Raw genomic sequence first — 26,636 nt, forward strand, 5'->3', positions numbered from 1 at the left:
TTTATTGCATGCTTGAAGCATATGAGAAATTTGAAAAAATTAAGAGATTATTTTTTTCCAGTCCATGCAACTGGAAATTATAGCTTATTGACAAGTGTGTAATATTTTAAAGGAATTAAATAAATCTGAAGGCATTTGTTATTTGGGAAGGAGAAAACAAATGTTATGCAAAAGTCATTTTAATGTTCAGGTTTCATTTTTGGAAATAATACTGAAAGCAATTTTCTGGAAGTGCAGTTAGCCAATCAGCTCTCAGATATCCGAACAAATAGTGATGCCTCCATTAAAATTCAGAGCTTTTATTTATTATTACTTATATCAGTGTTTCCCAACCTTTTTTCTTTGGTGGCACTCTTTTTGTAGCCAAAAACCTCCCGAGGCAAACCATCATGTTACCAACCACAAACATATTTTATCTGATACATGTGCTAAACTCTCTAAAGAGATGGGACTACCAGAGAAGCCAGTAAAAGAGCAGCTCCGAGATCAGCGTTCACAGACACGACACTTAGTGAGCACTTTGGTGGCATCTCCAAGCTACTTCGCCTTTTTGCCCACATCTCTGGCTCAGAGGCAACTTCTGTGCCCACTGTACACCAGTGCTGTGAGGCTTGCTGGTGACCACACACCCAGGACAGATGGACTCCAGCAGCCTGGAAGTGTGTCTGAAGTGCTGTGACTGCAACACAGCAATTACGCTATGACATCCCACCTTCTCCAGGTAGACTTGTTCTCCTCAGACAGGTCTTGACCTCCTGTGGAGTTCTCAGGTTCAGACCCAAGTGCGCTACTCTATTATTTCCGGCACAGTACCCCTGGGTAGCTCTCCATGTACTACAATGCTGTGGCACACTGGTTGAAAAACACTGACTTAAAGGAATCAATGCCTGATATTCCAGAAGCATTGCCACTACATCACTATGCTTTTATTAATATATCGTTACACTAGAATGCATTATACTAGAGCACTAGAACACGGACTAGTACAGAAAACCCAAAAACAAAATACCCGACAGAGGCATAGATGAATGATTTATATGAAATACTATTAAACAACTACAGAGAAAAAGACATGAGCATATCTCTCTATTATAATAAAAAGAAATCCTGGGACAAGATGTGACTTTTTCAGAGAGATACTTTCACGTTCCGCGAGATGAGACTTTGTACCAAGAGATTTAACCACGCCTGAAGACAGAGTAGACGACAAAGTAGAACGTCATTGTCATACATGGCTGGGGGTCAGACCCGGCCGGGACGCCTGGAAGGACTAGGTGGCGGTATATTTGTCCTCCGGGCCACGAGGGGGCAACCGCCCTGGAGTAGAAGAGGTCCACGGAAGGAGAGCAGGGAGACTCAAGACCATTGGGGCCTCTGGTCACCGCCAGGGGGCGCCCCGAGCCTCATGGAGCCCGGGACTTATTTACTTCCACCACACAAATGGAGGACAATCCATCCAGGGTCACCCGGAGTGCTTCCGGGTGTTCTCCTGACGCTTCCGCCACACCAGGACGTGATGTCATGGAGAGCAGCTGGAACTCATCCGGGTGAGGATAAGAGGGGCCACCACCCTCCTGTTGGAGTCGGGAGCAGGAGCAGGACGAAGCTCCTGGAGAGAGAGTGCAGGTGGCCCAGGGACTAGGAGAGAGAAGGCCCAGGAGAAAGGTGACTGGGGCTGAAGGCACATTGTTGTTGTGTGGGACTGAGTTGTGTTGTGTGGAGAAGAAAATAAAGCATATCTTTGATAAAGATGCAGTGTCGGTCTGATGGTGTCCGGGCAAATATCTCAGTCATAAAGAGTTTCAAAAACGTTGGCGCGATTCACATGCAGAGCAGCTTAGAGATAATGAAAGTACTAAAATGATAGTAAAGATCGCATTAGCACAAACAAACGGAAATTATTACTCGGTGAAATAATGGAACAGCATAAAGAGATCGAATATATTGTTCTGATTTAAACTTTATGTCGGAGACTTGTAGATTGTCTAATTCGTGTTGCGATTAGGGAAAAGTTAATGTTTCTTCCCAATGAAGAGGCGTATCCGCGAGAATTAAAAGATTTGTTGTTTGGTGAAAGTGAAATCCACATACGCGAGTGGTAGAGATGTGAAGTGGCTGGCGTGTATCGCATGCCGGGGGAGTTGGTGAGCAAAGCCCTCTAGTAAAATAAATGGCCATATTGTGTGACTACTGATGCAAGCAATAACTGAGTTTCGTTTCACATACGGTTTTGAGAAAACAATGCTAAAATTTCATTTTGCTTGCAATTTTACAATTTCAACACTCACTGAAATGATTTTTTGTGGGGGTTTAAAGAGTGGAAAGCAAAGAACATTACATCGTAAGCGTTTGGCAACACCTCACACCCCTATTAGACCCATACATTTCTCAGAAAAAGGTTGCTGGTTAAAATACCGGGACGTGCATTTTGGAAATATGACAGAGATAATAAAACGTTTTGGTGTCACTGTCATCCACCTTCATGGCTTTTGAGAGTAGTAGTAAGGGGGTGTGAGATATGCACCATGGTGATAGGAAATAAAAAATTGCATGTGTTGTCCCCATAACATAAAAATAACATAAAAATAAGAGGGGAAAATCCTGAGCTTCGCCAGTGCTGCCTAACTAATCCAGTGCAAGCAGATGAAAACGTTTCGCCCAAGCAAATATGATGAACATATAGGAAAAAATGGCTTTTTTAGATGTGAAACAAAACCCCTTTTTTGGGCTAACAATAGCAGAAATTTCAATGGCTGCTAAAACCATATTTTCACAAAATTTTTTGCAAAGCAAGCCTCCCACTGCACATGTGCATGGGAGATAGCTTAAAGGGCTCTTGTAAATGTAATTACCCGCTGAGCCAGGAGTTGGCACTGTTTTCTGATCCTTTATCTCCTTCTCCCTCTGCAGACCATCACTGATGTCATCTCTGGTGTCCGTCCTTTTGGACCCACTCCTTCCTACCATCTTCCTACATAAACCAGCAAACCAGTGACCTGCTTCAGTTCTATTTGGACTCAGGTCTGTAACAACTAATTCCGTGTTAATCTACATAAAAATTGTCAAAATTATACGGGTTTACCAAGGTGGTACCTGTGGAAGATCAGCCTCGACACAGACAGACACGCAGATTCAGTAGTCCCAAAAACACACACGTTGATTATTTTTCTCAGTTCTTAGCACAACACAATGCACAAACCCGCAATGCTCAGTCATTTCTCTTCTTCTCTCTTTCTTTACTGCCGCCTCCACTCCTCTGTCGCATGCTCTGTCTTCTGCCTCCGGCTCCCCGAATGGAGTGAGGCGGCCCCTTTTGTAGTTCACCCAGATGTGCTCCAGGTGCTTGCTGACGCTCTTCCTGCAGCACTTCCTGGTGTGGCGGAAGTGCTGCATGGGCACCCGGAAATACCCTGGGTGTACCTAGTTCCTGTTCCTGCAGCACTTCCTGGTGTGGTGGAAGTGCTGGAGTCCATGGCTTCTAAGCTCCGATCCCGTGGCCCCAATACAAACCAGGGGGGCTGCCCTCTCATGTCCCTGGGGAGGTATTGTCCCTCTTCTAGTCCTACCATCCTCTAGGCATCCTGGCATACCCTAATACTTTACCTGTGTTCTTTGTGTCATTTTACAGCTGCAAATTCGATTTTGCGCGAATTGTTGGCTCATCCTTAATTGGAGCTATGAAAAGTGAATATTGATCTTGAATCCGAGTCGAGTCAGAGGTTGACAGTCTCAAACTTCCATAAAATCTATACGCAAGATGAAACTAAATTATTGTTAACAGTTCTTGTCCACAAAATTCAAATCATCCATCTACATCATCCACTACTGAGTTGTGAGGAGGCAAAGCCAACCCCAATGGCACTAAACGAAACAAAGGAACCAACTCTGGTTGCAAGTTCATCACAATACACTGACGGCCATAGGGTTTTCAGGTAACCTAACCTGTATGCTTTTGAGACTGGGGAGGGAAAACCAGAGTACTCATGTGAAGATGGAGAGAATGTGCCAACTTCACACAGCCCTACTTGGGAATCAGATTCAGATTCCTGGAGCCGGGAGGTAGCAGAGTTAGCCATCACACTAGAATGCCACTCAAAGCACATTATGTTCTGTAAAATATTGATTATACTATCTAAGGATGATACCGAAAAAAACTATACAGCATTAAGGGCTGAAACATATAGTTGGATTGCCCTGAAGGGAAGATTTTCAGCTGGGCATGTATAATTTTATTTCAAAAATGAAAACGTCAGGTGCACCTAACAAAACATGAAGAGAATTTAAAAAGTTGATAAGCTTTTTTTTTATTATTGTCTGTTGAACGCTTCATGTTATTTTATTTTCTATATTACAAGGAAGGGGGAGCATTGATTAGTGCTGCTATCTCGTGTCTTTAGGGTCTTCAGTGTCAGTCATAGTCGATGTACTACTACATTGTCAGTGCCATCATAATGAAGACACGGTATTACTACATTTAAAAAGAGAGAGAGCATTTTTTTGTTTGATTAATGGCAGGGTTACTGTACGTGTGGAGTTTGCATGTTTTTTCCATGTCTGATTGGACGTTTGGCACATTTTCTGATCCCAAACAATATGTGTGTTAAGTTATTTACATTGTGCCAGTATAAAAGAATGTAATTTCTGGTGGACTATTGTCTTATTTAGGGTTAAATCCTGCTTTATGACCTATGCTGCTAGGATAAGCTCCAGTTAATGGGGAAATTTGTGGCCAGAAAGAAAGTTTTGTAAGGAACCCAATCTGATAGGTAGAGCCAGCAGAGCAGAACAAAGTAGTATCCCTAGGGACCTGGTGGTACTCTTGTTATTTAAAATGAATAGGAAACAGCAAGCCGCATTAAGATTTAATATCTTGGTGTCATTCAAACGTTTTCTGTCACTTCAATGACAAGAAAAGTCTTTCATTGGGCAAAAGTAAGCAAACCACAAGTCATAGCATAACCGTAATGTACAAGATAACATATGACGTGACAACAAAAGGAGAAAAGACAGCTGGCGGAGTTCATCCCCAGGCTGACCGTCAACCCACACGGTGCAGTTTGTAGAAATGAATAATGAAAGACACACAGCCCCACCTCTCCTGAAAAACAAACTGGTCAGGGCATGTACTCCATATTGTTCTAGCCAAACACTGCTGTCGCTGGAAGTGCTTGAGAACAATGGAAGAGGGACTCCCTAAGGCCTCGTAAGAGAATGACACAATACTAATTGAGCTAGAGTTTCATTACACAGACAAAAACGGAGTATACTTTGAAACTCTACTGTCAATTACTTTTGAGATTAACCTTTTTATTTGTACTCCTTGTGGTTAAATGCATCTGTAGTTGCTGTATAATGAAAACAAACACAGCTGCTTCCATGAATACTCCTGATTTACTGTAAATATCACTCAAAACGCTGTTACATAGCTTTATGTGATACTGAAACAATTTCATATAAGTCACAGCATTTTTTCCATTTATGTGGGAGTGCCTTCCAGTGCAAATGTTAGGGCCTTAACTTATACCAGAGAAGAAATCACACACTTGAAGCATTCGTATTAACAGCTGCTTAGGGAAACTGGGACGTTGGCGTCATTTTATGACTAACGCAGGTGCCTTTGGATAATCAAGCTGAGCAGTTACCCAGACTAGAAAATAAAAAAGTAGGCAGCAGTCTTTAAGGTAGAGCAGAGATAGATACGCACAAAACCAGACTGCAGTTCTGCAAAAATAGAACTCACACTTGCAGTTGAGAAATCACGTGAAGACATTGAAAAAAATAAAATTATACGCACGTAAACAGAGCACGCAAGCGTTTGGTCAGGTCAAAGCATTTAGTGGTGATGACATAATTCCTTTCATCACCGTGTTGAGAAATGTTAATGGGTATGGCATTAATATCTCACTTAATTCATAATATGCAATGGGATAATTCAGATCTTGAACACAAATATGAGGTAGCAGTCTGACCCTTTCACAACTCTAGCATCCAAATCCTTCTCTACTTCTAAAAGACTTTGCGCAATGGGCCTTATGGATGTATTGCATTACTGGACTGACATAGCAGGCAGTAAACTTATGGAAGCAAAGAGATACTTGAAGAGATTACTAGAAAATTCTGTCATCGTAGGCATTTTTCACCTTGAGGAGGCGCTGTGAACATTTCTCAAAGCACCTTATCCATTGTTTTAAACCTTTGTAGGAGAGCCATAAACCAATATGATCTTACTAAGGCCCATGCCCCAAAATATTTCACCCAAAATTCAAAATTTTAGTTTTTTTTACCATGATAAATGTCAAAGGGTGTCAGCAATCAATAAATTTGACATTGTTTGAATTCACTGATTCAGTCATTCGTTCTTCTAAACATAGATATTTTACTACAGGCCAGAACTGGGTAGGTATAAACCCCAGACAAGCGTTCCAGACCACTGCAGGTCTCTAATTTTGTTTTCATTTTGAACATTTACACCTTTGGAATGTCTTTTTCTCACACTGTAAGGCAATATCGACAGCTCTAGAAATTCTGTGGAGACGATCTTCTCTTAAGGGCTTATTCTACTATGACAAGCTGAGAGGCTTAAACCTCTTTCACCTTGAACAGTGAGAACTACATGGGAGGAATAACTGAGTTCAAAATTGACAAATGCGTAGATAAACTTAATCCTGTTACATTTCTGCTCATAGATAGTAAAGCATAAACAACAGTAGAAATTAAGGAGAAGTGCATTCAAGATGGAAACCAGGTAGCACTTACAGTTTTTGAGATTGAGAACAAACTACTATGTCATGTATTTGAACCTTGATATCTGGATAAGCTATTAGGAAAAGGCTAACTAAAGGAGCTTGATTTCCTCTAACTGGTTTCTTCTCCTGGTGAAACACCTTATGTTAATGTGACTATGTAGGCTCTCCTCAAACAGCTTCCGGGTGTGAGTAGAACGTATCTGACCGGTCACCTTGCTGTTAGGACAGCACTGCTCCTGTCTCTCCATATCTGTTCACTAATGGAGGAATTGTTTCTGCCAGCAACTTCAGCAGCAGTTCACATGGCCCCCCAGTCTGGTGTGGTTGGGTGACTAGATTATGGACAGTCATCTTTCCCACTTCTATTTTGTAGTACGGTGTTGTACCGTGTTAGCCATTACGGATACATCGAAAAGTCAAGCAAAATGACACCTTTTATTGGCTAACTAAAAAGATTACAATATGCAAGCTTTCGAGGCAACTCATCTTGCCTGAAGAAGAATTAATTAATCATTAAAGTCCATCAAAAAAAAAAACAAACAAATAAAGCATTATTATTTATTTCAATTCAAGAATTACGAAATCATACAGAAGAAGCTGTTATGCATAGAAATATCCACACAAGCAAACAAGGAGGACTGCATTTACAAGCTGGTCTCATTTCTACAAATATGAATACTCTGACTGTTAAATTGTCTCAAAGAAAAGGTAAGGATGATTTTAAATTTCTCCTCAGTTTGTGTCCCAATGAATAATCTAACACAAGTGCCAAAGGCTTGCTCTTTGAATTAGGATACGATTACATATGTCTGACAGGAGAAAGAAAATCAGTAAAAAAAAAACAACAGTAGCTCTACAGCGCAGTGCCTATTAAAAGTATTCACCCCCTTTGACATTTTCACATTTTATTATTATACAACATTGATACACAATGGATTTAATTTGGCTTTTTTGACACGAGTCAATAGACAAAAGACTCTTTAATGTCAAAGTGACAAGAAAACTTTGCAACGTTATCTAAATTAATTACAAATATAAACTACAAAATATTTGGTTGCATAAGTATTTAATTAATGGACCTTTGGAAGCTATGACAGCCTTGAGTCTGTGTGGACAGGTCTCTGTTACTTTGCTCATCTCGATATTTCTTCATTCTTTTTTGCAAAACTGCTTAAGCTCTGTCAGAATGCACGGCGATCATAAGTGAAAAGTGATCTTTACATCATGTCAAACATTCTCACTTGGATCGAGACTCTGCCTCTCCAGGACATTCAAATTGCTGTTTTTAATCCATTACTGTGTAGCTTTGGCTTTATCCTTGGGGTTGCTGTCTTACTGGAAAGCAAATCTCCTAACATGTAGGTTTCTTGTAGATGATATCAGGTTTTCCTCCAGGATTTCCTCATATTTTGTTGTGTTTATTTTACCCTCTACCTTCACAATCCTTCCAGGGCCTGCTGTGGAGAAGCAACCCCACAACATTATGCTGCCCCCACGCATGATTATGTGTTTTTAATAATGTACAGTGTTTAGCCTGCGCCAAACATGCTGATGGCCAAAGAGTTTAATTTTATTATCATCAGACCATAGACCTTTCTTTCATTTGACTTCAGAGTCTCCCATGTGCCTTCTAGCCAAGATGTCATGTGTGTCTTTTCTCTTTGCCACTCTCCCATAAAGCTGGGACTTTTGAAGCACCCAGGCAATAGTTATTGTCTGTGCAGTCCCTCCAATCTCCTCCACTGTAACTTGTAAATCCTTCAGAGTTATTATAGGTCTCGGCATGGCCTCTCTCACAAGTCTTCTTGCATGCTCACTCAGTTTTTTGTAGATGGCCTTCTCATGCAGATATACCGATGTGCCATACTCCTTGCACTTCTTAATGGCTGATTTACATTAACATTGCTCCAAGAGATATTCCGTGACTTTCAGTGATAGTCCCTTGTCTCTATTCCCTGACTTTGGCTTTTCAACTGCCTTTTCACGGAGTTGCTCGGAGTGTTCTTTTTGTCTTCATTGTGTAGGTTAGGACACCATATTGACACACCACAAGATGGACCTTCCAGATACAGAGGTGTTTATACTCCAATCAACTGAAATCCATTGACTACAGACAGATGATCTCCATTTAACTAAATATGTGACTTCTAAAACCAAATGGCTGTACCAGTAATGATTTAGGTGTTCCATATTAAATGGGCTGAATATTTATGTGATTAGCCATCTTGTGTTTTATATTTGACATTGCTTTGGACTACTTCACAGAGATGTGTTTTGACTTTGACGTAAAAGAGACTTGATAGATAGATAGATAGATAGATAGATAGATAGATAGATAGATAGATAGATAGATAGATAGATAGATAGATAGATAGATAGATAGATAGATAGATAGATAGATAGATAGATAGATAGATAGATACTCAAACTCTATTTGACCCCAGGATGAAATTTGCATTTTACAGATGCTCTTTAAATAAATAGGCAGATATACAGTATAAGTAAATAAACAAATAAATAAACACACACACTTTTTACATACCAGAAAATCCAAGGTGACTCAATGTTGTTTAAAAATCAAATGTGAACATTTCCAAGGAGGTGTCTGTTTGTGTGCCTATCTGGTTGCTATGTCTCTGTCATTCCAACCGATGACACATCACAAATATTTGTAGTAATAAAATGCAATGTATTTATCATTCCAATAGATGGCACATGACAAACACTAACACTGCTTTTTCGAATCTCTTTTCAAATGGCATATAATAGAGACATGTGCATTGCATGTGTCATTCCAATAGATGGCTCATCACATACATTTATTGTAATAAAATGCACTTCATTTGTCATTCCAACAGATGACTTATCACAGACATTTGTTGTAATAAAATGCACTGCATTTCTCATTCTAACAGATGGTGCATCACAAATATTAACACTGCTTTTACAAATCCCATACCAAATGGCATATAACAGAGACTTGTGCATTGTTTTTGTCATTCCAACAAATGACTCATCACAAGCATTTGTAGTAATAAAATGCACTCCATTTGTCATTCCAACAGATGGCGCATCACAAACATTAAAACTGCTTTTACAAAAATCCATAATTGGCATAAAAAAAGACATGTGCATTGCATTTGTCATTCCAACAGATGGCTTATCACAGATATGTGTTGTAATAAAATGCACTGCATTTGTCATTCCAACAGATGGTGCATCACAAACATTAACACTACTTTTACAAATCCCATACCAAATGGTATATAACAGAGACCTGTGCATTGTATTTGTCATTCCAACAGATGACTCATCCCAATCATTTGTAGTAATAAAATGCACTGCATTTGTCATTTCAACAGATGGTGCATCATAAACATTAGCACTGCTTTTATGAATCCCATACTAAATGGGATATAACAGAGACACATGCATTGCTTTTGTTTTTCTAACTGATGGCACATCACAGACAGCTATGGTACAAATGCTTTTGTAATAAACCCTCTGTTGAAATGACAAATACGATGCATTTTATTATTACATGTATATTACAAAATACATTCCAATACTGTAGATGGTGGACTGCAAATGTAAATGATGTTACTTACCTAGAAGGGTAGCACAGCTATTGTGACTATAAACTTACAATAAGTGCATTGTAGTAAAAGCATTTTCTTTATGTAAATCAGTGAGATAAGTGATTACTGTACACTGATCACTGATTACACATGTGGTCACCTTGTGAAGCTTGATATATGAAGTAAAGGCTACTTATTAAATTATTCAGACTGTGATAATATACACCATAGAGTTGTATTAGTTAAGCCTCAAAGAGTGTTTATAGCATACTGAAAGCCAACTAAATATTTCTGTTTCCTCTCATCCAAAGACATTTCTGAAGGTAAAAACAATTGTAAAGTTCTGAAATTTGGGTGAATAAAACTGATCAGGTTCTAGAAATGAACAGATGGATGCATATTCTTTAAATGCTAAAAGCACATCCTTCCACAAATTAGTAATCATTGTGATTTTTATCCATTTAAATGGCTGGTCTCAAAAATTCAGGCTACTTTAATGTCTTAATAAAACAGTGAGTAGATGGTTAGCTTTTATATTAATAACTGGAAAATAAAATATCTTGAATTCTGGCAAAACAACCGCCAAAATGAGAAGCCGTGAAAAGGTAAAACAACATACGTGATGAGAATGTTAAGGCAGCAGAAAACATTTAAAAGCCTGACATTCAGTTTCCACTGTATTTTTGTAATTTTCTGTGTGGTGCAGCCTCACCTTCATTTATGATTTGCTTAGCGGCCACTGCAGAGGAGAGATGAATTGGCTCCATAAAGATGCTCTCAGTATCGGTGTCAGACATGATGGAAAACCTGGACAATTCAAAGAAGGGCTTTTAAAAACAGAGGTATTGTAAATGTTTTTGGCCATAATTTGCTGTCTATATGGGATTGAAGATTTTATAAAATTATCGCCATATTTTACACAGAGACTGACACAGCATTGTTTAATCCTTTGAGAGAGGGGGTTCTCAGTGATTTATTTCACAGTGTCTGCATTTTAGAGCTTTTTTCAGTCCATCCAGTGGCCAATATACCAGCAAATAAATACAAAATATAACAAAATAAATGTGAAATACTATCATAACATAAAATACTGAATACAATCTTCACTAAAGTAATGGTAAAGTACATTAACTATACTCTGTAAAAGACTGTAGAAAAAAATAATGGCAGGAAAATTGAAATAAAGTTGAGCAAATAAAAACAGCCATGCACTCAGTTCTATAACTTACCGTATCCAAAGAAAAATGAATGTGAGTGTGCAGTGCTGTACTGGTTCTACAGTGTCATCATTCTAAAAGGTAAGCAGTACAGGAGCATTCGGTTTTTGGGTAAAGCTTTGAAAATAAGAAATGATAATTGTCAAAGTGTAAATGTATGATATTTCTTAATTATTAACTGACTACCCATTCTATATAAATAGTCATACTGCCTTAACTGTAATATAATTGAGTGCAATAAATGAAACTGAAAGGTGCTGGGAGAAGCTTCTCAATACAGACGTTCCTTCCTCCAGTGCACACTGTCAGAGATGCAAATACTGTCTGTCTCCGACGGGGAATGTGTCCATGGGAATAGAGCAAGGGATGGAGCAATTAACCTTGGACTTAACCCGGCAACCTGAATACTGGGAAATGTGCTGTGGGGTCAAAAGACCAGGCCCAAAAGGCTTAAACCCAGGGTGAATGTTCTGAACTGAAAATGTAATTATTATGAAATAAAAATGTAGATGTATGAACAGGAAGGAATAAAGGAAAGGAAAAATTATACGAATTAAAATCTCAAGTGACTTTTAAAATCTAGAGCTTGAAATATGTCTAGTTATCTTTTTTTAAATTGTATTATTAGTTCTCTCTGAAAAGGGGAACACCTTTGACACTTCAGCCAGTCAATAGGATGTCTGACAGCCGGGGCAGGGTGAGGCTTATGGACTCATCTCAACTGGTTAAGAGGGGATAAATGGAGCCGGGGTGTACACTGCTCGAGGTCTGAGGGCTTTTAGGGGAAAGCCATGCTTAGCCAGTACATTCTACCACAATGGCATTTCTTAGGTATATGCTTACTGCGGTGGGTTGGCACCCAGCCCGGGATTGGTTCCTGCCTTGTGCCCTGTGTTGGCTGGGATTGGCTCCAGCAGACCCCCGTGACCCTGTGTTCAGATTCAGCAGGTTGGAAAATGGATGGATGGATGGAGGTATATGCTTATAAAGTATTGCCTGAATAAGCCATGAGAGGAGTTTATAAATGAATTAAATCCCATGGAGTTAGAATTTCTTTTTAGTATGTGTTTGAATAAAACATGTATCCCTTTCGAGGTAAGGACACATTTTTAGATTACACCACAGAAAGTGTAACTGCCAGAAATTAACCCTTTGTCTACCAACAAATGCACTTTTTGGATCAAGATATAGTGACTTTGCTGTGGACATTTTATTATGTAAATGTAAATGGCACAAAATGCATTCACATTATAGTGCTGACAGTTTCATATTGTGTGCTCCCAGACAGACCATTCTGTATGCTACTCCTAAATAGACTTTGCAAATCCACACTCTGTGAAGAAGACTCTCTCTTAAATAAAACCAATAATAATAATAGTAAGTAATAAACTTCATCTAATGACATGTAGGTGGCACAGTGGTGCAGTGGTAGTGCTGCTGCCTCACAGTAAGGACACCAGAGTTCACATCCAGAGTCCTCCCTACGTGGTTTGCATGTTCTCCTCATGTCAATGTGGGCACCCTCTGGGTGCTCTGGTTTCATCCCTCAATCCAAAGATGTGCAGGTTAGGTAGACTGGCAAAGCTAAATTGGCTCTAGTGTATAGCTGGGGTGTGTGTCTGCTCACACTGCGAAGGACTGGCACCATTTCCAGGGCTTGTTCTTGCCTTGCACGCTATGCTAGCTGGGTGAGGCTCCAGGTGACCCCTGAAGCCCTGTTCAAGACTAAGCTGGTTAAAAAATGACTGACTGACTAATGACACATTTAAAACTTATTCTGAGTGTTTCTACACATAAAAAACCAAACAGAAAAACACAATTAATTTGGGCTATTAAACAAGTGATGAGTACACCCTGCTGAATTTGCTTTGTCTCAAGAAAATACAAAGATGATTGGAGTTTTTCGGCAAACTCAGTGAAATGCATTGAAGTCAATGGGGAAGGGGAAACTGAACCCATTTGGAGTGGATTATAAAGGTGCAGTGGTCATTTAAGTGTCTCTAAGGGCTAAGGATATATCTGGACTGATGATTGTGGCCAAAAATGTGACCTGAGATGTAAAGAAGCAGTACTGTTGCGCAACTGTGACTCCCTGAGATAAAATTACACTCCCAGATCCCAATACTTTATCTCTCTGTGGTTATCCTAAGGTGACCATCTGTCCCCGTTTTCTGGGGACAGTCCCCTTTTTCAGACAACTGTCCCCACTCAGAAACATGTCCCCATTTTGTCCCCAGTTGTTCCTGTACGCTAGCACATCGTAATGAAACTGCATGTTCACAACCAGGCATGAATTCTTCTCGAGATGTATGTAGTCTACGCTCCACTAGTTACCACCCACCCCATGTCCCCGGATTGGTCCAAAAAATTCTGGTCGCCTTAGTTATCCCGATCTCGTCCCCACTACGACTAAGCACCCACAATGCCTTTGTTGCAAGGGATCAGTGTTATATACTTGAGGACTGTCCTTGCTGTACCTGATCTTTATTACTTAATCCAGCAATGAAGACACAATGTACAACAAATCTATGCAGAACAAAGAATTTTTTTTATAATATTCACATTATGGTCTGCTAATATGAATATTATGAAAATATGTAAACATGCATGCAGGGTACAAATCCAACTGGGGTACTGATCAGGCAGTGACAACATGCATGTTTGTATATGCTGTACATTATTCATACATCCGCAAAGCAGATACGTTCCATGAAGTGAAAGCTTACAGTACACAGGCATGAAAGTTCTGTGCCAGCACAATGCAAATCGGGCAAACAGCACAGATCAGGTAATAATATTCTCATCCAACATATTGGCTGCTGCAGATCTATGATGACATGCTGGCCTTGCAAAGCATCATGGGGTAATGAGAAAGAAAAAGTTAATATAAGCCAAGTGCACAACAAAGTTTCAAGGAAAAAATTGCTAAACAAGGTCACCAGTGAACCCAGAAAATGTGCAGCAAGAACTCTTAGGTGAATTTCGCCGATCAGCACTAGTCAATAGAGCAGGACGGAGTCGCTACAACGCCAGCTCTGCAGTGGCACTCAGGTCCTTTCCCTACTAAGCAGGACATTCCACAGCAGAAATGTACATGTATAAATAATTATATTCTAAAAACAATATTTCCAAGTGTTATACTTTATTAAAAAGAATTAAGGACATTCCATTAAAACTACACCAACAGAACAGACAAAGACCATTGCAACAGTGCATAAAAAATGAGATTTGCCAAATCAATGTCTGTGCACCCACAACTATAAATATGGCATGTTAATAAATATCTAAGGCTTATACAGTACATCTAAATCAGGGGTGCCCAACTCAAGTCCTGGTGGGCCGCAGTGGCTGCAGGTTTTCATTCTAACCATCTTATTAATTAGTGAACCGTTTTTCCTGCTGATTAACTTGTTTTGCCTTAGCTTTAATTAACATGACTCAGACCCTGTAGTTGTTTCTTTTTACCTAATGAGCAGCCAAATAATAATGAGAAATAAAACAAGCCGCCACATGACCAGCTAACCTGAAAATAAAGAAAGGTGAATGTCTCGGTCATGTTGGGCTGCTCAGGTCACCAAACATCTTGACTGTGGTTTTAGAAAAAACAGAAAATTAACTGCTTTAATTAGCAGCAAGAATTGGCTTCTCATTAAGAAATTGGTTGGAGTGAAATTGGCTGGAGTTTGATGTTCCAGTTTAGCCGGTCATCTGTTAGCTCGTTTCGCATCTCATTTCTGTTTGGCTGCCATTTAATGAAGAAACGAATCAATTCAAGAGGAATGAAATCTTAAAAATAGGGTTATTAAAATGAAGGATAAAGGAGTTAATTAGCAATGAAAACTGCTCGCTGAACAGGAAAAGGGTTAAAATGAAAACCTTCGGCCACTGCGGCCCACCAGGACCAGAGTTGGACACCCCTGATCAAAATGTTATGTGTTGTAGGCAGCAAACAGGATGGAAGGACATCCCAGCAAGGAGTTGTTGAAATCCTTACCTAGATGGGAGGGCCTGAGTGGACAGAAGGGCATCAAGACCAAGAGAGGGAAGGATGTTGCACCCGAACAAGGTTTCCTTAATGGAAGGACACACATTCCAGCCAGAGAAGAAGATGGTGGGAAGTCCCAAACAAATGGACAGGCACCCAACCAGACATGTGCATAACACCTTCCCTCATCGGGATAAAAGAGAACAGGGAAGGACTGTCTCTGGGGAGTATTTATTCCCCCTGGTCGGTAGATGGCAGCAGCCCTCAATATCGGCATCCATTGAAGAACCAGCAGGGAATGCTGGGAGTTGTTGTCTGGCAGTACAGCCCTGCTGGGGTCCATGGGTGCTGCAAGAGGGTGGTGCAGGAAGATAAACTCCCTGTTATCTGGGACTTCTGTGTAACATGGAAGTACTTCCAGCGGGCAACAGCCCTGCCAGTGGAACCACTGCTGGTTCTTCAATAAAAGGGATTGCACTCCCTGGTCCTGGCAACTCGGAGCTGGGAGGAAAGAAGGCAACAGTCGACTGGAGGAGGGCAGTGTGGTGAACTGGAGGAGAGATAACTGTGTTCTGTGCTTGTGTATATTGAGGTATTGTGGATTAAACACCCTTCGTTTGAACCCGGGACTGTCTGGTGTGTTTGTGTTTAGGGTTTGGGGCTCTCTGGTGCTTCCTTGCCTTCACAGTGTTAAATAGCTAAAGTATTTATTTATTTATTTATTTATGCATTCATATATTTTAACATTATTTCACTACATAAAGCTATGACCATTGGAGTCTCTATGTCCCACATTTATTTGACTAGTTTAAGATTTGTAGACTTCCCTTCACGTTCTGAAATATAACGTTAGAGTGAGTGGCTGATTTTTGCAGGTGATTGATTTGTGTACAGTTGTGGCTGCAACAAGAAAATGGACTAGAAATCATTTGGGAATTTCCCTGCAAAGAATCCTGCCGACTACGTGCTTTGGCAAAACAGTGTGTCTTAATAGCTAAGGGCTTCGAAGTTAAATCATCACATTTCCAGTTCACTTCCAACCTCAACCTCAGTGTGTGACCCTGAGCAAGTCACTTAACCTGAATGTGCTCAGGTAGTTAAAAAAAATGACGGAACTGTAGCTCTGTACTTGTGTTATAGTTAATCTGTCTCAATTGAGAAAAAACAGAGGATCAGGGAAGTGGGTGTTACAGCATCAGATAGGCTGCACATGTTGTGAAGTTCAGGATTTACATGGCATCTTTCAGCCAATATTTGTAAAGGTGATATGCTGTGACTAACTGTGCATTGTTTCCTCCAAAACATTTTAAATATTGTGAAAGGGCACTCCTGCATGTTGGATTTCTTTAGGTACTTTATATAACAAGACAAGAAAAACTCCAGGGTGTTGTAGCCAATTTTTTACAGCTGTTGTTGGCTTTCCTATAATTTAATCAGTGGGGCTATTCAATTCTCTCTCTTGTATAATCATTGTTATTGTACTGAGAAGCAATTTTACTTTGTGTTGGAGTGTGTGTGAGTGTGAGTGTCAGTCACAAGGAGTGAGTGGAGAAGTGAGGAACAAAATGATCAAATCAGGGACTGAAGGAAATGTGCCACAGCCAAGATGAAAAAAAATGTGATTATTTTATATTCTTCTCTTTTTACATTCATCCTAACTGCACTACAGTATTAATGTGAGCCTTTTGTATTGGTTTTGTTGAGGTTCCATCCCTGTTTTGTGTTTTGTTCCTTATTCCCTGTTTATGTTGTTATTTTTTTGTGAATTGTTTAATCGTTTTTGAATTGTTCTGTTTTTGTAATGCTCTTTTAATCTGTTGTGTCTATGTGATTTTGTTTTTTACTCTGCCTTCTATACATTGAGCCCAAACAGACAGTGTAAAAACCTGTTTTTGCTCCTTTTTCATTGCCTTTCTTTTTACAATACCTTTTTGAATTCTTTAAAATAAATTTTTAAATATTAAGAAATAGTTCTGGGACCAGGGGTGTCAATGTTTCCTTTTCATCATTTCTGGACATTGTAAAATTTTTAATATTTAAAAACTTTTGCATTTCTGGGTCTGTGCATTTGGGAAACCTGTCATTTGCATTTGGGGCTAGGCTGTCAAGAGTGAGACCTATCCAGCATGACAGAACCTGTAAAGAAGCCAGATCTGCCCTATTGTGTGTGTGTGTGTGTGTGTGTGTGTGTGTGTTTGAGATCCACATTCCCTTGTTGTGCTTTACTGTGGAAGGTGTCTGGCTGCGCCGTAAGATGGCTGCACCGACGAGAGCTCCGGGTCATCTCAGCAAAAAATAAACCTAAACCTAAACCTATATATATCAGTATTGTTAAGGCATCCATAAATTAGCCAAACAAGAGGTTGCAGCCAGTAGTCACCAATCTAAACAGAATTATTCCTGTCCCTGTTGATTTCTCAACTGACCAAAAAACAAATCTGAAATTCATTTTTTTTTTGCCTTGGGGAACACATTAAAAGTACAGTAATCCCTCCTCCATCGTGGGGGTTGCGTTCCAGAGCCACCCGCGAAATAAGAAAATCCGCGAAGTAGAAACCATATGTTTATATGCTTATTTTTATATTGTCATGCTTGGGTCACAGATTTGCGCAGGAAACACAGGAGGTTGTAGAGAGACAGGAATGTTATTCAAACACTGCAAACAAACATTTGTCTCTTTTTCAAAAGTTTAAACTGTGCTCCATGACAAGACAGAGATGACAGTTCTGTCTCACAATTAAAAGAATGCAAACATATCTTCCTCTTCAAAGGAGCAAACAAATCAATAGTGCTGTTTGGCTTTTAAGTATGCGAAGCACCGCGGCACAAAGCTGTTGAAGGTGGCAGCTCACACCCCCTCCGTCAGGAGCAGAGAGAGAGAGAGAGAGAGAGATAAAAAAATCAATACGTGCCCTTCGTGCTTTTAAGTATGCGAAGCACCGTACAGCATGTCACTTCACGAAGCAGCTGCACAGAAGGTAGCCAACGTGAAGATAATCTTTCAGCATTTTTAGACAAGCATCCGTATCGTCTAGGTGTGCGAACAGCCCCCCGGCTCAATCCCCCTACGTCAGGATCAGAAAAAGTCAGCGCAAGAGAGAGAGAGAGAGAGAGAAAGAGAGAGAGAGAGAGAGAGAGAGAGAAAAGTAAGTTGGGTAGCTTCTCAGCCATCTGCCAATAGCATCCCTTGTATGAAATCAACTGGGCAAACCAACTGAGGAAGCATGTACCAGAAATTAAAAGACCCATTGTCCGCAGAAATCCGCGAACCAGCAAAAAATCCGCGATATATATTTAAATATGCTTATATATAAAATCCGCGATAGAGTGAAGCCGCGAAAGGCGAAGCGCGATATAGCGAGGGATCACTGTATATATATATATGTGCTTTTTCTTTTCTTCCGTATGAAGTACTTCCATTGGGCAGTGGCCCTGCCACCAGAAGTACTCCCGGGTCCTTAATAAAAGGGACTGCACTCCCTTGTCCAGATGAGTCAGAGCTGAGAGGAAGTAGAGCAACACTCAACTGGAGGAGGCAGTGCAGTGGTGAAAGAGAATATTGTGGAAGGAGAAGAGATTATTGTAGACAGAGAAAGAGAGGAACCTGTGCTTTGTGCTACTGTTGAAGGAATTTGGTTAATAAACCATCCCTTATTTGAACCCGGGACTCTTTGCGTGTTTGTGTTGGGGTTTGGGGCAGGCTGACACCCTGGTATCCATCACAGTATAAATAATGCTTTTGAGTCCACTACACACCAACTTAGCTTAATGTATCATCTTCCAGGTCACTCATCCTTAAGGATATCCACAGATGCATTTTGTTTTTTTGGAGTTATTTAATTCCTAGCAGGTTACCACATACAAACAGTGAGATAGGTCTTTAGATGATGTGCATTACTCATGAACACGAGCTTGCTCAATGGGATGCAGTTTCCATAGCAACTCTAATACAAGAAAGTGAAACATCAACCCTCAGGCTGAAGGAGCACATTCAGCAAATGAAAGCATGTTTTCATACAAACTGTGTACATCCACAACACAAATTTTAATTTGCCACGGGATATCTCACACAAAGTACTAGGCCGAAATATTGCAGTGAGCTGGACTGGACCATCTCCAGTTATTTTTTAGAAAATCTCAGCCTCGTTCAAGACAGTTGAGAAAGATATTCTCTCCTGTATCTGATACTTTTCTTTCCTTACTGCAGAAGTGAGGCTGTGTCAGGTTTTCTCATACATTTTCATTTTTGATATGTGAGGCTGATGCTACATTTCAGGAGGCACTTAACGCTAAATGGGATCTTTCTCACTGAGCTGGATTCATACCTCCCCAATAAGCCTTTCTGCAGAATGAAGTAATAGCAGTGTAAGAGGTTTGTATTACGTGAGAATGATGAGGTGGTGGTATCACCTCATCCTTCAGGTACAGTTAAACTCTGCCAGTCCATAAAAACATTGTGTGACACTTTAGGACGGATGAGTTAATTGTCTTTATAGTAATTTATGGTGAGTTCTTTGGAAATGCAGATGAATAACTGTTGTAAATAATGAAAGCAGAAAAAAACGAGATCTGCAGCTACACAAATAAAAGTTGGAAACTAAGGCTGCATATCTGTTAAATAACTGTATGTAACATTCGTTGCCATGTTGTCCTCCATTTTTGTCTAGTGTTGTTCATCTATAACTTTTCATGATGTTTGATGTTTGTTGATGACATTGTGATCTGTAGCGATAGTAGGGAGCAGGTTGAGGAGACCCTGGAGAGGTGGAGATATGCTCTAGAGAGGAGAGGAATGAAGGTCAGTAGGAACAAGACAGAATACATGTGTGTAAATGAGAGGGAGGTCAGTGGAATGGTGAGGATGCAGGGAGTAGAGTTGGCGAAGGTGGATGAGTTTCAATATTTGGGATCAACAGTACAGAGTAATGGGGATTGTGGAAGAGAAGTGAAAAAGAGAGTGCAGGCAGGGTGGAATGGGTGGAGAAGAGTGTCAGAAGTAATTTGTGACAGACAGGTATCAGCAAGAGTGAAAGGGAAGGTCTTCAGGATGGTAGTGAGACCAGCTTGTTATATGGGTTGGAGACGGTGGCACTGACCAGAAAGCAGGAGACAGAGCTGGAGGTGGCAGAGTTAAAGATGCTAAGATTTGCACTGAGTGTGATGAGGATGGATAGGATTAGAAATGAGGACATTAGAGGGTCAGCTCAAGTTGGACAGTTGGGAGACAAAGTCAGAGAGGCGAGATTGCGTTGGTTTGCCTGTTCTTACAGTACCGACTACAAAACAGTCAGTCAGTTCAAAATAGAGAGTGAGGATTAGCAGAAAAAACTAAAAAGGCGACACAAGGGTTAAAAGAGAGAACCGCCAGAGTCAGATCGCACACAGAAAATTAAAGTCAAAGGGCAGAACTTGTATCAAGAAACCAGTAATCAAAAATAGTCAAAAAGTAATTCACTACTTTTTGGTCCAATCTTGGGTACTGAATGGCTGTTTGGAGGTCCTTTATAGCAGTGCACCTGATGAAGTCATAAGCGGTGACAAGTCGGTGCATCGTGGGATAGAATTCTATTCTAATGCCAAAACAAAATGACATCAAAAAAGACAGTAAAATAATGAATTTCAAAACAAAAGCTCTAATTAAAATTTTGATTTCATAGATAGATTCCTTGGGTGGCAAAACACATCTAAATTAGGTTTCTAGCTTCAAAGAAGACTGAGAAAAGTAAATAACACAAATTATAATACAACTATTTTAACATTTTATATTGTCTCATAAGAAAAATGTAATTAAACATTTCATCTTTTTTCTAATTTTTTATCTTAAGGAAACATTAGTTTAATTTCTCAAAAGCCAAACACCACTTAAGCATATGATGAGTCCTGCCCGATATTTTTACAGAGCAATAAAAATTTAATTTGGACCTACCTGCTAGGTGAGGGACTCCGAAGGTACCTGTTTTGCACTGCACGCACGTCTATATGATCTTCTGGTTCGGGAACAACTTGCTCACTGTTTGGAGTGTCTGGAGTGTCTGAAGAAGCCATTCTGGAGGATGATATCACTTTTCAGTCCTGCAAATACAGATGATATCAGAAGGAGAAATAACAGACTGATGGCTCAGACTCCACCGTAAAAACATACTTGGTCTATTTCTGTCTATGCTGGTGGAATTGTGTGACATTAGTGGCTGGAGAGCTGATCTTAAGGACAAATAATGTGGAGAGAGTGGTTGATGGGCGATACATTATCTGTATAACAACAGGCTTTATGTTTAAGTGCTTTCTTTGCCGTCTGATCCTTTTTCTTTTGTTTTTATAAACTAGCTTAGGAGTCACAATAAATTAACCATTCCTTCTACATTGAGTAATGACATAGCCAATCTCCTTAAAAGATATGCCAGGATTCTTAAAGAGGAGACAAGACTGGATTCTGCCTGTTATTCTTGGGCCTGGACTGAAATTTAGAACATTAGAATAATTTTGACAAGAACAGGCTATTAAACCATCAAAGCTTGTCGATCCTGAAAAGGCCGGAGCAGAAGATGAGAGAAAATTATGATATCATTGGCCATGGTCGAAACCAAGAGCCAGACTGACAAAGAAAACAAAGGACAAAACACTAACCAAAGTCAAAGTGAGTGACCAAAAAAGACAGAACCTTTAAACAAAAGAAAAGCAACTTGCATGTTAATCTTTTGAGGAAGTATCCAGTGTCACATACATGCGAGTAAGAGGACATTGTATGGACCAAGCAAAGGTAATTCCACGCCAGGCCAGGGGGTGGCAGGGTGCACTAAACCTTCTCCTGTTATCTCTGCAGACCAGCCGTGGGAAAACCTGTCTGACTCAGCGTTGATGATGTCACTTCCGGTTCCAGCGCCCAGAAGAACATCACTTCTGGTCCTGGTTCCCAGAAAAACTCCACTTCCGGTTCTGACGCACAGACTGCTGTCAGAAGAACATCACTTCTGGTTCCCCTACATCACTTCCGGTTCCTACACATCACTTCCGGTTCCGGGTCTCTTGTTAAAAAATCAACCCATTGCAGCCATGGATAATATACGCATGGCTGTCCCAAATCTTTTTAAGTGTGTCGAGTCTGATCATTTTCACACCAGGAACTTGGATACAAAGGACCGGATGATACCATGTTTGATGCAGTTGTTGCTATGATGCAATGCTCCTCATTTCTGGGTGCCATGTGATAGCTACCAGAGGTCTGTTGCCAATAAAAAAGACACAATATGGTAGGCCCTAAGATCAATATACAGAAACAAAATTATGGTGAAAACAAACAAAATAACATTAAAAATAATAATGTCATGAAATAATAACGGAACAGCTTTATTCAGTTTACTAAATAACTTACTAAGATATCAGACTGATTCCCTTCCTACTGTCAAATTATTGGACAAACTCAGATTTTATCCTAAATTGTCATATGAACTGACTATCAAAGTTTCCCTGTAGACAGCCAAGGTTCAGCAATCATTTTATATCGTGATAGGCACACAACCAGTTTTCATGTGTTCATCTACTTTCTGAAGCCACTGTGATAGGAAGAAGCACTCATGTCCACCCTCAGATCAAAGCATTTAATGTATCTGGAGGAAGCTCATGTGAGAACATTTAAACTCCAAATATAAGTCAAAAATTGATCAAGAATGACATGCCACTGCTCTTTCTGTAAAATTGCAGTTAGCGACCAAGTTCTTTACACAAGAGTAAAGATAAGAGAGTCAAACACTTGCATAGAGGCAGGTCTCAGTTAATGGCAGTTCTGAAGATAAGAATGAGCAAATAAAACCACAAACTTTCTCTTTTCAACCAAATTTCAATAAATTTTCATCAAATGACTTCTGTTTCATTTACTTATGAATAAAGTAAATTAGTTCTGTAACACAGGTTTTGTAAACAATTTCAAACATTATGTGCGTTCATGTGCACATGTTACCAAATGTAACCAGCAGACTCTGCAAGCAATTGGACACTGGCTGTTTAACTGAGTGGTACAAACCACTGCTTCAAGTCCCCAGTGTCCTAAGTTCATGTCAATGCCATGTCATCTCAGGGAAGTTTCTGGAAGTGGATTTGTGACACTCGGTGATCTTTCAGCAAACACAGCATGTGCCATTGAGTGTAACTGGCTCAGTCACAGATAGGCAGTTTGACTGACAACTGTCTGTTTACATGAGCAGTAAAAGCCACTGCTTGTACTTCCCAGAGTCCTAAATACGTGACACAGCTGTGGTGTCACACCTGCTGGTAGGGGGAGGTGACACTCTTAGCAATCCCTTAAGAACAATGGGCATCAGTTGTCAGTTAGTGGTGGCTTTTTGTGTCATCATTAGGTCTTTTAAAGCATTTTGAAATATTGTGTCATTGCCAAAAACTGTAGGATGTTTTTAACAGAACATACATATGTGTGGTTCATTTTAGTTAAAAATATTTGTATTTTGTGAATGAACATACAGTAATATTATTTCACTCTCATTTTATTAATCAGTTTGACATTTTTTTTTCTGTAAATTACTGTAAGTAATAAAAAACAACACATTTCCATTAAAGGGCATTTTTCAGTACAAGTTCTGACAGGTTTGGAACATCAGCAGGATTGGAAATATCCTCATAACCTGAGGGCCGTCTCTATTTAATTGATTTTATATTTTTTTAAGACCTCATGCAAAAATGAACCCTTCTTAGCTTTTTTTGTTATTTTGTGATAAACAGAGGATCCATTTTGAATCAAACTAATTTTGCATGAAGCAACCATTCCAGACATAAGGCTAAAATAAAAGGACCACGCAAATCTTCTGCAGGTGTCACTGTTGTAGGTAGTGATTACATTGATACAATTCAGTGTGGGTGAAAATAGTAAGGTTTATTATTAGGAGACAGACAGAAAAACGATAAAGGATAGTACAGGTAAAATGTCACTGCCTCACAATTCTTGGAGAGCAATTCAAAGCTAAACTTGTTATATGGCTGCTGTTGTGTTCTCTAACTCTATCATGGTGTTACTTTTAGGGATTTCAGCCTCCAAAGATATTCTGTTTCATTAATCAGTAACTCTTATTTGGTCCAGTATAAGTGAGTGTGGTTTTGTGAGGAAATGTGCCCCGTGAAGGAGTGGCATCCCACCCATTGCTGGTTCCTAACCTGATTCTAATGGCACCAGGAAAGACTCCAGCAACTCCTGAAGCTTAAGCACAAAACAATGGCTAAGAAAAATGCAGGACATCCATAAACTAGGAGGGATTAAACAAAGAATCAGAATCGGGATTCGCTTTATTGGCCACATACACTAATGTGTACAAGGAATTTGTCTTGATAGTGCAATGCAGAATACAAAAGATACATATAAAAACATAAAATATCCATCCATCCATTTTCCAACCCGCTGAATCCGAACACAGGGTCACGGGGGTCTGCTGGAGCCAATCCCAGCCAACACAGGGCACAAGGCAGGAAACAATCCTGGGCAGAGTGCCAACCCACCGCAGAACATAAAATATAAAGTGATAAAATATGATGCAGCATACAAGAGCAACATCTACTCTCTATATATAAAATCCTAAACCTAAAAGTATGATTTTTTGTCACACTTTAAATCAGGCTTATTTTAAATCCTACATATATATGTTTGGTATCATTCTTTTCAAAATTTATTGAACTTTATTGTGATGTTGTTCAGATTCTTATTCTGTTTTTAAATTATAAACTAAAATATCTAGAACTAATTTTCCACGAGATGAGACTTTGTGCCAATACATTTAACCACACCCGGGGCTGGAAATAAAAGACAAAGAGTAGAAGACAGCTGCTGTACAGGCTTTTAAATGTTCGAAGTGCTGCGCGAGATGAAGATCACATGGCACAGCAGCAGCAGCAGCAAGCCAACAGCTGATCGAGCAAAGAGGAGGTAAAAAAAAAACTGGATTTGTTTCCCATTGTATCAGCGTTTAAGAGGGGGTTTCAGAGGAGCGACCGCATCACCTTGGGGTGCATTCAGCCCCCCCCCCCCCTAAACACAAGGAGCAGAGACACAAAGTGGCTGGTGCATAGCGCAGACCAGGAGGGTTGGTGAGTGAAGCGAGCAGGGGGTAACCCCCTAGTAAACTATAAAGAGATAAAATAGAATTTAAAAGTCCAGGTAGTCTATTGTGCAGGTACACATAATTATTGAGTAGATTGTCAGACTTAATTAGTCAAAATAACTACACACATAAAAAAACAAACTGTTTAGGTGACTTGGTTTCACTATTTTTGGAGCAGGTGATGCCTTGGGTGAGTCAGATCAGCAATGACTTTTGCGGCCCTCTTCCTTACCCTGGACTTATATGGGACTTCAGTGTGTGGTAAATTACAGGCTATGATCCTTTCATAGGCTTTAATGATCAGTTGCAGATTGGCCTTAGCCTGAACAGAGAGGCAGCACCAAACCAGACAGTTAGTAGATGAGGACAGAATGGATTTGATGATGGCTGTGTAGAACTGGACCAATATTGCTTGAAGGATTTTGAATTTCCTCAGCTGATGCCAAAAGAACATTCTCTGATAGGCTTTCTTAGTAAAACACTTGATGTTATTGTCCTACTTAAGGTTTTGTGAAAGCACAGTGCCAAGAAACTTAAATGACTCTGTTGTCCCAACGGCTGTGCCATTTATAGCAAGTGGGTGAGCAGGTGACTCTTTCCTGAAATCTATGATCGTCTCCTGAATTTTTTGAATGTTAACGTCCAAATTATTATGGCAGCACCACACTTTCAGATGTTCCACTGCTTGTCTGTATTAGGACTCATCATTGTTTGAAATGAGGCCTATCAGTGAGCAAATTTAAGAACTTTGACACACAAATCACCAGAGGTACGGCCATTTATATAAAGTGAGAAGAGCACTGTGGAAAGGACACATCCTGCAGTGCGCCAGTACTATGGTTTAATGGGTCAGCTATGTGTGCGCCCAACCGCACATACTGTTTCAAATCTGTAAGACAGGAATTATATTTGCAAGATTGAGAACTGGAGGACAAGCAGACATTATCAAAACAGGAAACGTTCAGTAGCTAACTGATAGGCAAAGATATAGCCAAAAATATTTACAAAATTCA

The 26,636-nt window shown here is 39.9% G+C and overlaps 1 protein-coding gene across 1 annotated transcript in view; it reads right to left on the reverse strand.

The window, feature by feature from the left end:
• The window catches only part of dusp27 (dual specificity phosphatase 27), a 75,050-nt gene that overhangs the window by 44,750 nt on the left and 3,664 nt on the right, over nt 1–26,636 (reverse strand). The window contains 2 exon segments of the mRNA XM_028800094.2: nt 11,037–11,131; nt 21,453–21,598. Coding sequence (XP_028655927.2) covers nt 11,037–11,131; nt 21,453–21,571 — 214 coding nt within the window. The 5' untranslated portion in view covers nt 21,572–21,598.

This window comes from Erpetoichthys calabaricus, chromosome 4 (assembly GCF_900747795.2).
Source record: "Erpetoichthys calabaricus chromosome 4, fErpCal1.3, whole genome shotgun sequence".
Taxonomy (NCBI): domain Eukaryota; kingdom Metazoa; phylum Chordata; class Cladistia; order Polypteriformes; family Polypteridae; genus Erpetoichthys; species Erpetoichthys calabaricus.